General features: G+C 59.2%; 1 protein-coding gene across 1 annotated transcript; it reads right to left on the bottom strand.

Moving 5' to 3' along the window:
• Positions 1-1,566: 1,566 nt before the first annotated feature.
• On the bottom strand, positions 1,567-7,934 carry LOC119140144 (methanethiol oxidase-like). The gene is given in 10 exon segments (XM_037371224.1): positions 1,567-1,634; positions 4,770-4,933; positions 5,576-5,694; positions 5,943-6,035; positions 6,136-6,257; positions 6,546-6,624; positions 6,981-7,159; positions 7,491-7,604; positions 7,607-7,672; positions 7,763-7,934. Coding segments are annotated over 10 exon segments (1,125 nt in total). The 5' UTR covers positions 7,884-7,934.
• Positions 7,935-16,139: the final 8,205 nt, after the last annotated feature.

Below are 16,139 nucleotides of genomic sequence, written 5' to 3'. Positions count from 1 at the left end.
TGGGAGCCTTTGATGCAGGCTGGTGCTCACTTATTCCACAAAGAGCGGACACTTCATTTTCCAGGCTGACAGGGTGCACGGCCTCAGCGTAGGCTCCAGGGAACACGGACCAGGGGATGCTGCTCACCAAAGGACACCCAGGCCTGACGGGAGGATGCAGCGGCAGCTCTGGTCCAGCAACGAGACCTGTAAGTCCAGCAGCTGAGGCAGGCCAAAGGCAGAGCAGAACACAGCGCGCACTAGCCTGAGCTGAGCTGGAGGCTGAGCGGCCAGCAGGGATCCTGCAGGAATGAGGGGCTGCCTGGCGTTTGCCTAACACCATGGCAGCAAGCCCTCGGTCCAGGAGCAGCTCCACAGCTTGGAGCAGCTCTACACGGTGTCTCCCTCCTCTCTGCTCACCACTGCTCTGAGCTGGGCACAGCTGCCCATCCTTCTCCAACCAAACCCAACAGAGAGGTTCAGGCAGCGTCCCCGAGGTGCTGCCGCCCTGGTCTGCCCGGCTGGTGGGAAGCACGACCCGGGCCAGCGAAGCACAAGAAACTCCTGCTCCATCAGGGGCAACTTCAAGCGCGCAGCTGGTGCCTTTAGCGCAATGCTTCTGCTGTCACGATGTGCATGTCTCACTGCACCTTCTTCTCACCCCTGCACACCTGCTAATTAAAAACTTCATTAGTCTTCCGCTCATTAACAAAGTGCGCTGGTCATCCTATTTGGCTTTCCTCGGTGACGTCTTTGGCATCCCTCGCAAAACCAAGCTGCGGGGTGTAGAGTTTTCTCATTAAAACTGATAGTAGGAAGGATAAGAGCAGGCTCAGCAACACCGACGAGCAAGCAAGCGATGGTTAGCAGCGAACGCAGTCGGTGCGGTCTGCTCTCGGCCCAGGAACAGCTCCCTGTGGCAGGCACGGATGGGAAGCCGTGACATGGAGGAGCAATCAGGGGCTTCGCTGGACAGCCCACACGGAGGCGGCAACTGCTCCCCTCCTCCCGACCGTCTCTCCCAACCCTGATAGGGAAGAACACGCTGTAATTTTGATAATGGGCAAGACCAGGTGGCGCAATCTGGCGCAGGCTGGCACAGCACACAAACGCGTCAGGAGAAGACCCTGCCACACCAAGAACACCAAGTCTGCTCTGGATGCCCAGGCAAGAACTCCCCCGACGACAGGAGCACTCTCCAACCTTCCCCGCCTTCCCCAGGGAAGGCGTTCGCTTCCCGACTCACGTTGCATCACAACACACGTCCACGTGCTGCCTGCAAGGTTGGCTGGAGGCAACGTCAGCGCTTCTCCCTCGAGGCGCCTCTCCGCCTTCGCCCCACCGCGGGGCCGGCCACCCCTTCCCCTCCAAACGCAGCGGTTGCTGCTGCTGTGGGACTCACTGGGGAGGGGGCAGGAAGGTCTGGCCACAAGCACGGCAGCAGCGCCAGCCCCCTCCCCAGCACAGCCCACAGCTACGACTGCACAAACCCATCCAAAAGCCACGTCCTTAGGTTGTCATTTCAGACACCGTGGAATGACAAGTGGCTTCAGGCGGCCACCAAAGGGCCCTGAGTGCGCAGGTGAGTCACTTGTCTGGCAGCGCGGTTTTCTGCCGGATCAGCTCCTTCTCCCGCAGCCGCACAATCGCTCCATCTGGCACAAGAGGAGTGCAGGAGGAGTGGCAGCCCCACGCAGCTGGGGAGGACGGACGAGCAGGACCTGCTCTTTCTCCTCTCCCAGGCCTCTGCCTAAAGACAGGCATTAGCACCTTCCCTGAAAGGTCCCTGCGAGCACTGCAGATCCGACCCCAGGCTTACACAAATGAAATAAAACCCAGAACGGTTGACTTTCCTCCGCTGATGGAGAAGGAAATGCAGACTGGGAATACAAACGCCGAGCAGAGCAGTTTAACTAAACATTTCAGGTTACGCTCCGAGGACTCATTTACGCTCCCCTGGATGAGTTTCTGGTCAGTCTCTATTCATCCTACTAGGAACGTGAAGGCAGAATATGTGTCAGTGGTTTGCTCTTCTATCGCAGGACAGAGTATTTTTATCTATGGTGAAACAACCTAATCGATACCCTTTTCCACTCTCTGCAATAGCCATGATTCCTATGCAAAATACTTTAAGAAACAACCAGAAAGTTACGTTTGCATCCTTATCTCCCCGGCAACTCCCTTAAGGCAAAGAAAGGTCACGTTCATGCTCAGCACAACTTCCACATATTGAGCCCAGCTTCCAAACGCTGAAATGAGCAAATGCTGCAAAAGCACAGCAAAAAGCACGCAGGAGGGTTAGGAGATCGCAGTATCCATCTGTTGCAGCCTAGAGGGGAGGAGATCAAATGTGGGGGTCTTCTGCTGCTAAGAGTTAATATAGGCTGGGATTAATTCTTGCCTCTGTTGCTATCCAGAAGGAGAGGGAAAACTGAAGGCTCATCTGAAAAGAAGACCTGGGGCAGAACGGAGTGGGCAGAACGGAGCACTCGTAACGGCTGCACCGCCAACAGGTTTTGTCAGGACGCCGGTTCCCAGTCCTGTAGCTACAAGTCTCGTCTTAACTGGGTGCATTAATGAGCAGCGCAGCCTAAGGATGCTCTCAGCTCCTCATCACGTGCCACCCTCCCTCTGAGCTGGTGCCCCAGCACAAAGCACTTCTGCGACCTCTTGGAAGCTGCAAAGGGCTTGAGGGTGCTGGTGCCAGGGAGAAGCACGTCCTCCCAAGAACTGCTGGAGAGAACAGTCGGAGCAGCCAAGGCCAGCCACCCCAACTCACCGCCTCCCCACACCAGGTGCATGCGGCCGCCGCAGCCACACCGCATCCCACGTTCCCGGGATAACTCACGCGCAAGCACGTGGAACGGCCCCCGCTCCCTGGAACGCGGCTATTGGGCCCCAAGGACCCGGGACAGCCCTTGGGGGGGTGGACGAGCTGGCTGCTAGTGGCAGAGACACGGCGGGGGCAGAGCAGGGCCTGGCGGTGGGTCGAGGGTCTGGGTCACCGCTGCAGCGCTGCCCCTTGACCTTCACGGCCCCATGCAGCCCCGAGCCCCGGCCGAGCCCTCGCCTCGCTGCGCGGCCACCTGCAAGTCAGGGCGGGCGGTGGGAGCGCCAGGGATGGGTGCCTGCGGGCCGGGGTCGCCCTCCCACCCGTGGAGAGGCGGCAGCACCTCTGCCGAGACACCCGCTGTGGAGGGTCTGCGGGGCGGCGAGAGCAGGCACCTTCCAAATCCACCTCACCAGCAGGGACGCCCCCGAGGAGACCCTCCATCGAGGCACGCTGGGGGCCAGACCGCGGTGCCACGCTCAAGCGATCGTGATGCTGAACAGCAGCACCCCAGGGTGCACAACAGGCGTAGCAACGTGTTTGCCCAAGAGAACCGTGAAGGAAGTAATGAGTTTGTATTCTTCCAAGGTAAACACATAACAGGCTAACAGCTAGAAGGATCCTCTTTACATTCTAATTTTTGCAAACTCCAAGCCAATTATGGCTTTGGCTGCAAAGTGCACCCTTGTGAAGATGCTCAAGGTGAGTGGGGTTCATGTGAAGCCACGTGGGTGTGCAGCAGGTCTTGGAGGACGGCGGTCGCTGTCCCGTGTAGCACACGGGCTTACACCGTGTGACTGCGATTTGGCTTCTCACGCAGCACACGATAAACAGGAGGATGATTTACAGCTCCGGTAACTACATCTTGCTTTTGTGAAACAACAGTGAAAGAGAACAGCCAAATAAGAACTTTTAAGGACTGAGGTCACTTTGTAGGTCCTTTGGGTGAAAACACTAACTTTCCTTTCTCAACTGAGTTACGACTCTGCTGTCCGTGTGAACTGAGCAAGCTGAAAGCAATCTTCTCTCCAGCAGTGTGCCAGCCACTTAACACAAGGGATTTCACTGGAGTGGCTACTAAAAGTATTCTTTCAGACCTTCATGCGTGGTAAAGCAAGCCCTACTAAAACCAAACGGTTGGCTTGGGCGATCACAACACTACATTACTTTGACAAGGGATGTTCATTTGTGGCAGAAAAACAAATGGTTGGCAAGTTGCCCTATGAAACATGTCCCTGCAAGAATGAACACGAGAGAAGAACAAGCAAAGACGGCCACGACTGGAGACTTCCAGGAAGACGAACTGGCACTCTTGCAAAACCAGTGCCCTGTCTCAGGGATCTTCAAAACCCTGATCTTATCATTAACTACTGCTGGCATTTTCCCCTGAAATAAATTGGAAAGGCTTTGGTGAAACAAGACGCATGAAGATGTAGCTGATGCGAAGGACAATTTTATTCATGTTTAAAGCAGAAGACAGGAGCAAACCGGTGTCAGGAAGCAGGCACTTCTTTCCAAACCCAAGCGCGTGACAGCCCTGGAGGGATGACGCGGAGCGGCCCCAGCACCGAGAAGCCAGCCAGGAGGCTCTCGTGCCGCGGGAAGAGTGTCCAGGAACGACCTGGCTGAAGAACAGTAACGCCGACAAAGTGGGTGCTTCCCCTCCTTCTGAGGCACCGCACGCTGCACAGCTCCGTACCGCAGCAGCTGCCCCGGCTCTGCTCCGCGCCTCGGGCCCGGGGACCGCTCGCACTGGGAACAGCGCTGACCACGTGCCCTGTGCCTCCGTGCACTGCTCTGCCTGACCCAGCCCCGCGCGGTGACGCGGAGCTCCCGCAGCTCCTGTCAGCAGAAACCCAGACTCCAGCAAGGCGTGGGGACCCCCGAACCCAACGATCCTACGCTGCTCCCTGACGGCTGCACCACAGAAGAGAGAGGAGGAGGGAGCCTGTCGCAGGGCGCCTAGGCCAAGATATCGGAGGTGAGTCTCCGGAAGCGAAGCGGATGTCATGGGCAAGGCAAGGCCCGTTGAGTTCCTTCCCAAAATCCACCAGGAAGTTCTTGTTCACGCACAGGCCGCCCTTCTCAGTGTCCACGTCAATCTGCAGCATGACGGAGCCTTCCCTGCGAGGGAACAAGAGCGCAGCGGTCACAGGCAAGCAAGCCAGGGCCCTGTTCCGGGGCTCCTGCCCGCACCTCCCCGTTCCGTATGGAGGAGGAGGCCGGCTCCTTCACATCTGCTCTTCCGCAGGGAGGAGGGCGCGGAGGCTCCCTTCCAGCGGGGCCACACGCCCGCGCTCACATCTTTTCCCTGAATGCTCGATGGACGCGGGCGAACCGCCGGGAATGACGTGGCAGGCGGGCTGGAGCTTGGCTCTGCGCTGGAGAGAGACCATCGCCCGCTCTGCCAGACCAAAACCTCTGGGGGGACACCTGGGGAGGCGCTGCCAGAGCGGCCTGGCCTGGCTGCCGGGGCTCCACGGGCGGATCCTCTCCGCCTTCCCGGCTGGAGCGCTCCCGGGCTCTCCCGAGCACAGGCCGGGCACTGCGGCTCCACGCAGGCGGCTGCTGCACCTCGCTCGGCCAGGGGCGCCGGGGTCAGGCGCACGTGAGATCCCGCCCGAGGAAGCTGCGGGGACCACGTTAGGAGGCCCCGTCCCCTGCAGTCACAGAGGTGTCCTCAGAGCCCCCCCAGCGAGGCGCCTTTCCCCTTTGGATCGCAGGGGCCGTGCAAAAGAGGCCTCGCGCCTGCCCAGCGCTTCTCACCTGACCAAGTTCGGGTAGAACTGCTTGTCCCACGTGCTGTAGAAGGAGTTGGTGACGTACAGCCTCTTGCCGTCCACGCTGAGCTGCATTTTACTGGGGCCGCCGTACACTCTCTTGCACTGCAGGCACAACAGACAGCCCTGGCGTTACTGGCTTTTCCCGCAGCAGCCAAGCACAAGCCGGAGCAGGGAGCGGAGCGCAGCGGAGCAGAGCGGCTGCCTCCCCTGCCAGCGCAGGCAAGCGGCCAGCAGCTGCGGGCACACGGGCCGCTGCAGCGGAGACCTGCCCCAGAGCCCGCGGGCAGGAATTTGCCGAGCAGAGCCCAAGCGCAAAGGACACCAGAGGGCAAAGAGGCCACGGAGCTCACCTTGACCACCAAGGGGTCCGGCTGGCACTTCAGCTCTTCGTCTCTGCACACGGTGACGGGTCCCCCTCTGAGGATGCTGCCTCCCACAAACACCTGGAAGCGAGGCAGGGGGAGACACGTGGCCTTGTCACGCGGCCACCGCCAGACCCTCCTAAGGAACCCAGCGGTGCCAGCCCTTCCGCTCCCGCCTTACCTGCCCCACCAGCCTGGGCTTGCAGGTCTTGGAGAGCTCATACTGGCGGATGTCTCCGTGCAGCCAGTTGCTGAGGTACAGGTACTTGTCATCCGTCGAGATGACGAGGTCCACCGTGAAGGCTAGGGCACACAAACAAAAGCTCCAGAGAAGGCAGCGCCCACAGAGAACGCGCCTCTCCCTGCCACCCCTGGACGTCGTGCCTATGGTGCACGAGAGCCGCCCGAGCGCGCAGGCTGCAGCTGGGGCAGCGGTGCCTCCTCGGGGTGCGCGCAGCCCCTGCCCCCTCCGACAAGCCTTCTGCCATCTTTGCGCGGCACGGCGCCGCGGGTCAGTGAGGGGTCTCTGCCGGGCTGCACGACACAGCGCTCTGGGAGGGAAAATATAAACACCCCTCGGGGCACACAGACCTGGCATCTTGGGCATAATCCATCCTGTCACGTCCTTGGCCGGTATCCGAATCACCTCCTCTACGGCCCAGTTGTCTCTCTGCACAAGGAACATGGGCACCACACCGTGAGCGATCCGGGCTGCTCAGGCGAGAGCGCTGCCCGGCACTCGCACGCCTGCGCAGCCAGCAAAGCTGCCGGAGGAAAGCTGCCGCTGCGCCCAGCTACGGCGAGCAGGCACGGGCTGGGGCGGCACCGGCCAACAGCAGCAGCAAGGCTGAGCCTCCTCGCTCAGATGAATCCCCCAGCCTAAGGGTCCGGAGCTGGCTCCGCACGCTGCCCTCTCCACACGCCTCCTCCTTTCTCCCCGCCACCCCGCGTTTCTTCGGTGCCTTTCCCAGTCGCCCTGAAGCTCCCCACGGCCGGGTCTCCCCGGGCTGCTGGCAGAACACTTGCCTCGCACTTGTAGAAGCGGTAGACAATGCCGCTCAGGGCACAGCTGACGTATCCCTCGGCAGCATCGGGGTTGTGGAGGAACTTCACGCTCAGGGGCAGAGAGTCCTCCCCCAGGTCGAAGCACTGGGTGAGGGTGTGGCAGGACAAGTTCCACACGTTCAGGCGGCGCCCAAAGACCCCTGCGGAAAGGAAGACCACGTCAGAAGATGAGGGGCCACCTGTGGAGACTAATCCCTCCCCAAATGCTCGCACTCGGGGACAGCCCCGGCAGTGACCAGCCAGAGCCTGCAGAGAAGCCGCCGCGCTTGAGGGAGCAGCGGGAGAGGGCAGGGACCAGCCTGGGGTAAGGACAGGCGCTGCACGTCCTGCAGCCGTGCCTCTAGGACGGGCCGTTCGTGGGGACGTCTGCCTGTCCCCCCTCTCCAGCTCCGGCTCTCGCGCTGACGGCCCCGGCAGCCTCCCACCACCCCGCTGAGCTCTGGCTCAGCACTTGCATCCGCATTCCCTCACCTTTCTTCAAGTCGTCAGGATTAAACCCGCGTCCCGCGCGTTTTGGGACCAGTCCGGCAGAGCTGATGAGAACGTTGTGGCGCGGCTGGTACCAGAAGTCGTATCCAGTCGGGGGGCTTCACACTCATTCTCCCAGTTCCCCTTCAGCTCAAAGGTCTCTCCATCCAGCACAATGAATCCACCTGGGGCGCAAAAAGGGGACGCACGATCAATCGCGTACTCCGCTTCCAAAGCAGCCCGTTTCCTTGTGGAGTCATCGCCGGGCAAAGTACCTTTCCCGTTGCCAGCTGGGTCTCCCATGTTGGCAATCAGGATGTCACCATTAGGCAGGCTGTGCACTACGCTGAGGTATCCCTTGTTGCACTTCCAGAAGACATCCACTGGCTCAATCATCTGATAAAAGGTCACAGAGACACACACACCTCAGCCGGCGACTGCTCGGCTCATTTCACGCTCCCTGGCAGAGCCTTTGGCCACCAGAGACTCCTGCAAACCTCCGATGCTTGCGGGAGCTTTCGTTCAAGGACTCCCACTTGCCAGGGGCTGCTCCTCCTTGCAGAGGAGCACAGAAGCCCCTGAGCTGCCCCTCTGCGCAGAGGAGAATGCAGCAACACCGAACCCATCACAGCCTGTCTGTCCACCGCACTGCTGGGGCGGCAGGTGTGGGTGCGGGGCGTGACTGCCCACGATTAGGCTCTCTGAACGCAACAGGCGGAGAGAGAGGGACGCAAGGATGAGCAGAGCCTTCCTTGGTCTGGAAAGGAGAGAGCCGAGCGGAAAACGTGACCCAGCTCCCTAAAACCGGGGTAGAAGAGGAAATGAAGACAGAACCCTTCTTCCCTGTGTATTATCCCAGAAGCACCAGTTCCCAACTCCTTCCCAGAAACTTGTCCTTGCGTCACCTGAGGCATACCTTACAACAGCTTGGGAGCCCGGCACTGGGAACCCACATCCACCACGTAAATGCGGGAGGAAATCAAACAGGGAAGAATCAGCTTGTTCCTTCCTCGGTGTGGCAGTGTCAAAGCAGGCGCAGCCAGCGCTCCACCCCGAGGAATGCAGCTCGTCTTTGAGGTTGGGCATGGGCAGGCGGTGGATCACCTAGGCAGCCAAGGCAGAGTTAGGGTTCGCACAGGGAGGCAGGGAGAAACGGGGACCCTCACGCTGGCAGATGCTTCTGGCTTGGCAGCCTCCACCTGCGCGCCTGGCACTGCCTGCAGAGCTCCGGGACGAGAACACTGCTCCGTGCACTGGCCGCTGCTCCGCGTTAGGGCACGGCGTGCCGCTGAGAGGAGACCGTTCCCCATGCCGAGCAGCCACCCACAGGCTGATCCAGAGCACGTGCTCAGGAGCTCACTAGCAGCACCAAGACTCTCGGGAAGTGAGTTGGGAAGTGAGTCAGAGCCAACCTGTCCCCAGGACACCGAGCCGGAGACGACTCAACCGCAGCCAGGCACACACAGGACAGCGCAAAGACAGCAGGAAGGTGAGTTTGCAGGCAGACAACAGCCCTCTCTCACACGTACAACCGCGGAGAAGCAAGAGAGAGACCTGTTGTGACAGAACTCACCAGGGGTTTCCCAGATGGGTCTTGGCAGGGCATGACCAGGCAGCAGGAGGGAACGGTGGACAGGAGAGAAAAATGCCCAAGACAAGAAGGTGCCAGGCATAGAGAGACGCCTGGCATCCCAGGGTGGCTATCAAGCAACCTGGAGTCCCAAGCAAAAAGGAGGAAAGGTCCCGAATGCCGAGGCACCATGAAGCACAGAGCCAGCAGCTGGGCACCATCCCAGGCAAGCGCTGCAGGGACACGGGTACCTGGCAGTAACAGGGAGATCTGGGGTTGAGGTCAATGGTGGCCAGGAAGTCAGGCTGCTCCACGCAGGTTTCCCTGTAGGTGCAGGTCACGTAGGCAACCTCCTCTCTAGGAGCTGCGTAGAAGGAAAGCTTGTGTTAAAGCACGCCGTGAACCAGCCAGGCGGGAAAAGAAAAGCTTCAGCAGACCCTCAGAGAAGACTGAACTCACTTTTCTGGATGCCAAGACCTTCCTACAGGCAGCTGAACGCAACGACCTGCAGCTATTCCATCCCTTCCTCCTTGCGCACTGACAACTTGCCCAACCCTGGCTCCGTTACCGACCCAGAGGCACGAGAACAACCACAGCGGAGAAGATCTCCACGGAGGTACCGTCCTGCCCCTTTGGGGGAGGGGACTCGGCACACGTTCACGGGGGTCTCCACTAACAGGGAGCTCTCTCCCAAACACCACCCGCTGCACGACACGCTCGAGAGGACTTGCCTTTCACAGCCTCCGGGCAGGTGGGGTACTCGTAGCACTGAGCTCTGCATCTGTCTGGGTTGGGGGAGAAGAATAAAATGAGAAACGTCCCACGTCCCAGACGGTGCCTACTCGGAAGCCTCTGTCCCACCCAAGGGACCTTCTCCCACCCCAGCTCTCAACGGGGACCTCTGTGACCGGCCCCTGCTCCGCTTATGGCACTGACGACCCCCCGACCCAGGAGAGGAATCCTCCCTGAGCGCCACCAGGGCCGTCCCAGAACAGAGAGAACCTTCGGCCCCAGCCGGACAAGGTGCCCACACTCCAGTGCCACCCCTCTCCTCCCTGCAGCGGAACAGACCTGCCAGTCCCCAGCGGGGACTCGGGTCCAAGGGGGGATGTCCCGCAGCCCCCAGGCAGTGGCTGCAGCCCGGTCCAGGATGGAGCCACAAGGCTCGGAGCTGCTGTGGGCTGCGGGAGGCTGCAGAGCATCTCTTACCCATGCTGCCGGCCCTTCTGGTTCACTCTCCTGGAGCAGAGGTGCTGGGACTGGAGGTGCGGCTCGCTGTCTGCCTCGCCGGAGTGGGATGTGCTGTGCCGAGGCTGCTCCGAGGGGGCCTTATATACAAGGCAAAAGGGTGGGGGGAGAAAGCAGCTGCCAGGGAGGAGCCATCGCTCCTCGGCGTTTGGGAGGTGCCAGACCAGCGCTGCGGCTTCTTTCCGCCTTGCTAACCACCAATCTAGAGGAAAAATCTGCTGGTGCGTGCAGGTCTTTTCCCTAAACACAGCCTCTGTATCTGATCCTGGCGCTCTGGTGATCTCCAGTGGACTTCTTCAGGCTCTGGAGGCCCCCCATGCACCCGGCCGAGAAACAAGCTCATTGCAGCCATCCCCCGTGCCCAGGTGGCTGCCACACAAATGTGCAGCGGCTGCAAATTCCGCACGAGGGATGAGAAAGCCCATCTAGATCAGCGTCCCCACCAGCAGGCTCCTGGAGACAACAACGTGTAAACGTAGGAGGGCACCAAAGGCACCTCTGAAATCCAGACCCCGAGAGAAGGCACGTCTGTCGGGGGGTGAGCTGAAGGCATCACGGGTTCCCTGGGCTCCGCTCAGCAAGCCAGCCCAGAGGCGCTCTACCCAAAAGAGGCTTCTGGAGCCCTGAGGGCTGCAAACTGGGATACAGGGCTCACAAGAGGAGGCAGGGGGCTCCAACAGTGCTGACGGCAGAAGAGACTGGAGGAGCTGCCGGCATCTCCTGAACAGCGAAGGAACACACCAGGCTGGAAATGGGTGCCTGGGCAAACGCCATCTGCGCCCCTGCTGATGCAGCACCTGCAAGGTCAAGACGTGCCCGTCGCCTCGCAGGTTGGCATCTCCACGGGGGGACGTCAGCCCACCCTGTGGGAAAATCGGAAACCTTTAGGACTCGGGGCAACTCAGCAGAGCAAAACAGTGCCTGGCCAGTAGCTACGTACCCTCACCCACCAGTCTGGTCAAGGAATACCAAAGCCCCACAGCAGGCACCGACACCACAAAGGGCCTGGCACCGGTGCGGCTGTATTACATACAAACTGGACAAAACTGCCACAAAACACCCCTGGGAAGAGCAGAGATCTCTCCTAAAGGGCCTGAGGTGCTGCAGAGAAGAATTTTGGAAGAAGGGTCCCCTCCTGAGACCACCAGCACCCTGGCTGCCACCAGCTGCCAAACTAAAGCAGGAAGAAAACACCAAGCGCCACGGAACGTGAATGAGTATCGTATCTTGTGGAAGAACGCCTCAACCAGTGGCAAATTACACGGGGTACGTAATTGCTCCACATAGGAATGCAGACACATCTGACAGCGCCATTAAGCAGCCCTCAGGAGATCCTCATCAGAAGAGATAGCCTGTCTCACTAGGGCTGTAATTAATGGCGCTCTGCTTCCAGAACAGCGCTTTTAACGTGCAACAGGCAGACACGGGAGCAGCCTGGCACCAGCGCCCAGCGCTCGCAGCACTGCCCAGAGGCAGGTGGGACCAGCTGGCCAAAGGCCTTGTTTCAGGCAGCAGAAAAGGAGAATAATGGGAGCCTTTGATGCAGGCTGGTGCTCACTCATTCCACAAAGAGCGGACGCTTCATTTTCCAGGCTGACAGGGTGCACGGCCTCAGCGTAGGCTCCAGGGAACACGGACCAGGGGATGCTGCTCACCGAAGGACACCCAGGCCTGACGGGAGGATGCAGCGGCAGCTCTGGTCCAGCAACGAGACCTGTAAGTCCAGCAGCTGAGGCAGGCCAAAGGCAGAGCAGAACACAGCGCGCACTAGCCTGAGCTGAGCTGGAGGCTGAGCGGCCAGCAGGGATCCTGCAGGAATGAGGGGGCTGCCTGGCGTTTGCCTAACACCATGGCAGCAAGCCCTCGGTCCGGGAGCAGCTCCACAGCTCGGAGCAGCTCCACACGGCGTCTCCCTCCTCTCTGCTCACCACTGCTCTGAGCTGGGCACAGCTGCCCATCCTTCTCCAACCAACCCAACAGAGAGGTTCAGGCAGCGTCCCCGAGGTGCTGCCGCCCTGGCTGCCCGGCTGGTGGGAAGCACGACCCGGGCCAGCAAAGCACAAGAAGCTCCTGCTCCCTCAGGTGGCAACCTTCAAGCGCGCAGCTGGTGCCTTTAGCGCAATGCTTCTGCTGTCACGATGTGCATGTCTCACTGCACCTTCTTCTCACACCCTGCACACCTGCTAATTAAAAACTTCATTAGTCTTCCGCTCATTAACAAAGTGCACTGGTCATCCTATTTGGCTTTCCTCGGTGGACGTCTTGGCATCCCTCGCAAAACCAAGCTGCGGGTGTAGAGTTTTCTCATTAAAACTGATAGTAGGAAGGATAAGAGCAGGCTCAGCACACCGACGAGCAAGCAGCGATGGTTAGCAGCGAACGCAGTCGGTGCGGTCTGCTCATCGGCCCAGGAACAGCTCCCTGTGGCAGGCACTGATGGGAAGCCGTGACATGGAGGAGCAATCAGGGGCTTCGCTGGACAGCCCACACGGGAGGCGGCAACTGCTCCCCTCCTCCCGACCGTCTCTCCCAACCCTGATAGGGAAGAACACGCTGTAATTTTGATAATGGGCAAGACCAGGTGGCGCAATCTGGCGCAGGCTGGCACAGCACACAAACGTGTCAGGAGAAGACCCTGCCACACCAAGAACACCAAGTCTGCTCTGGATGCCCAGGCAAGAACTCCCCCGACGACAGGAGCACTCTCCAACCTTCCCCGCCTTCCCCAGGGAAGGCGTTCGCTTCCCGACTCACGTTGCATCACAACACACGTCCACGTGCTGCCTGCAAGGTTGGCTGGAGGCACGTCAGCGCTTCTCCCTCGAGGCGCCTCTCCGCCTTCGCCCCACCGCGGGGCCGGCCACCCCTTCCCTCCAAACGCGGCGGTTGCTGCTGCTGTGGGACTCACTGGGGAGGGGGCAGGAAGGTCTGGCCACAAGCACGGCAGCAGCGCCAGCCCCCTCCCCAGCACAGCCCACAGCTACGACTGCACAAACCCATCCAAAAGCCACGTCCTTAGGTTGTCATTTCAGACACCGTGGAATGACAAGTGGCTTCAGGCGGCCACCAAAGGGCCCTGAGTGCGCAGGTGAGTCACTTGTCTGGCAGCGCGGTTTTCTGCCAGACAGCTCCTTTCTCCCGCAGCCGCACATCGCTCCATCTGGCACAAGAGGAGTGCAGGGAGAGTGGCAGCCCCACGCAGCTGGGGAGGACGGACGAGGCAGGACCTGCTCTTTCTCCTCTCCCATGGCCTCTGCCTAAAGACAGGCATTAGCACATTCCCTGAAGGTCCCTGCGAGCACTGCAGATCCGACCCCAGGCTTACACAAATGAAATAAAAACCCAGATACGGTTGACTTTCTCCGCTGATGGAGAAGGACAATGCAGACTGGGAATACAAACGCCGAGCAGAGCAGTTAACTAAACATTTCAGGTTACGCTCCGAGGACTCATTTTACGCTCCCCTGGATGAGTTTCTGGTCAGTCTCTATTCATCTACTAGGAACGTGAAGGCAGAATATGTGTCAGTGGTTTGCTCTTCTATCGCAGGACAGAGTATTTTTATCTATGGTGAAACAAACCTAATCGATACCCTTTCCACTCTCTGCAATAGCCATGATTCCTATGCAAAATACTTTAAGAAACAACCAGAAAGTTACGTTTGCATCCTTATCTCCCCGGCAACTCCCTTAAGGCAAAGAACGGTCACATTCATGCTCAGCCAACTTCCACATATTGAGCCCAGCTTCCAACGCTGAAATGAGCAAATGCTGCAAAAGCACAGCAAAAAGCACGCAGGAGGGTTAGGAGATCGCAGTAATCCATCTGTTGCAGCCTAGAGGTGAGGAGATCAAATGTGGGGGTCTTCTGCTGCTAAGAGTTAATATAGGCTGGGATTAATTCTTGCCTCTGTTGCTATCCAGAAGGAGAGGGAAAACTGAAGGCTCATCTGAAAAGAAGACCTGGGGCAGAACGGAGTGGGCAGAACGGCGCACTCCGTAACGGCTGCACCGCCACAGGTTTTGTCAGGACGCCGGTTCCCAGTCCTGTAGCTACAAGTCTCGTCTTAACTGGGTGCATTAATGAGCAGCGCAGCTAAGGATGCTCTCAGCTCCTCATCACGTGCCACCCTCCTCTGAGCTGGTGCCCCAGCACAAAGCACTTTCTGCGACCTCTTGGAAGCTGCAAAGGGCTTGAGGGTGCTGGTGCCAGGGAGAAGCACGTCCTCCCAAGAACCGCTGGAGAGAACAGTCGGAGCAGCCAAGGCCAGCCACCCCAACTCACCGCCTCCCACACCAGGGCAATGCGGCAGCCGCAGCCACACCGCATCCCACGTTCCCGGGGATAACGCACGCGCAAGCACGTGGAACGGCCCCCGCTCCCTGGAACGCGGCTATTGGGCCCCAGGACCCGGAAACAGCCCTTGGGGGGGTGGACGAGCTGGCTGCTAGTGGCAGAGACACGGCGGGGGCAGAGCAGGGCCTGTCGGTGGGGTCGAGGGTCTGGGTCACCGCGGCAGCGCTGCCCCTTGACCTTCACGGCCCCATGCAGCCCCGAGCCCCGGCCGAGCCCTCGCTCGCTGCGCGGCCACCTGCAAGTCAGGGCGGGCGGTGGGAGCGCCAGGGATGGGTGCCTGCGGGCCGGGGTCGCCCTCCCACCCGTGGAGAGGCGGCAGCACCTCTGCCGAGACACCCTCGCTGTGGAGGGTCTGCGGGGCGGCGAGAGCGGCACCTTCCAAATCCACCTCACCAGCAGGGACGCCCCCGAGGAGACCCTCCATCGAGGCACGCTGGGGGCCAGACCGCGGTGCCACGCTCAAGCGATCGTGAATGCTGAACAGCAGCACCCCAGGGTGCACAACAGGCGTAGCAACGTGTTTGCCCAAGAGAACCGTGAAGGAAGTAAATGAGTTTGTATTCTTCCAAGGTAAACACATAACAGGCTAACAGCTAGAAGGATCCTCTTTACATTCTAATTTTTTGCAAACTCCAAGCCAATTATGGCTTTGGCTGCAAAGTGCACCCTTGTGAAGATGCTCAAGGTGAGTGGGGTTCATGTGAAGCCACGTGGGTGTGCAGCAGGTCTTGGAGGACGGCGGTCGCTGTCCCGTGTAGCACACGGGCTTACAACCGTGTGACTGCGATTTGGCTTCTCACGCAGCACACGATAAACAGGAGGATGATTTACAGCTCCGGTAACTACATCTTGCTTTTGTGAAACAACAGTGAAAGAGAACAGCCAAATAAGAACTTTTAAGGACTGAGGTCACTTTGTAGGTCCTTTGGGTGAAAACACTAACTTTCCTTTCTCAACTGAGTTACGACTCTGCTGTCCGTGTGAACTGAGCAAGCTGAAAGCAATCTTCTCTCCAGCAGTGTGCCAGCCACTTAACACAAGGGATTTCACTGGAGTGGCTACTAAAAGTATTCTTTCAGACCTTCATTGCGTGGTAAAGCAAGCCCTACTAAAACCAAACGGTTGGCTTGGGCGATCACAACACTACATTACTTGACAAGGGATGTTCATTTGTGGCAGAAAAAACAAATGGTTGGCAAGTTGCCCTATGAAACATGTCCCTGCAAGAATGAACACGAGAGAAGAACAAGCAAAGACGGCCACGACTGGAGACTTCCAGGAAGACGAACTGGCACTCTTGCAAAACCAGTGCCCTGTCTCAGGGATCTTCAAAACCCTGATCTTATCATTAACTACTGCTGGGCATTTTCCCCTGAAATAAATTGGAAAGGCTTTGGTGAAACAAGACGCATGAAGATGTAGCTGATGCGAAGGACAATTTTATTCATGTTTAAGCAGAAGACAGGAGCAAACCGGTG

Source organism: Falco rusticolus, chromosome 19 (genome assembly GCF_015220075.1).
Source record: "Falco rusticolus isolate bFalRus1 chromosome 19, bFalRus1.pri, whole genome shotgun sequence".
NCBI classification, from domain to species: Eukaryota; Metazoa; Chordata; class Aves; order Falconiformes; family Falconidae; genus Falco; species Falco rusticolus.
The sequence above is the reverse complement of the archived record's forward strand: the minus strand, read 5'-3'. Positions and strand labels throughout refer to the sequence as shown.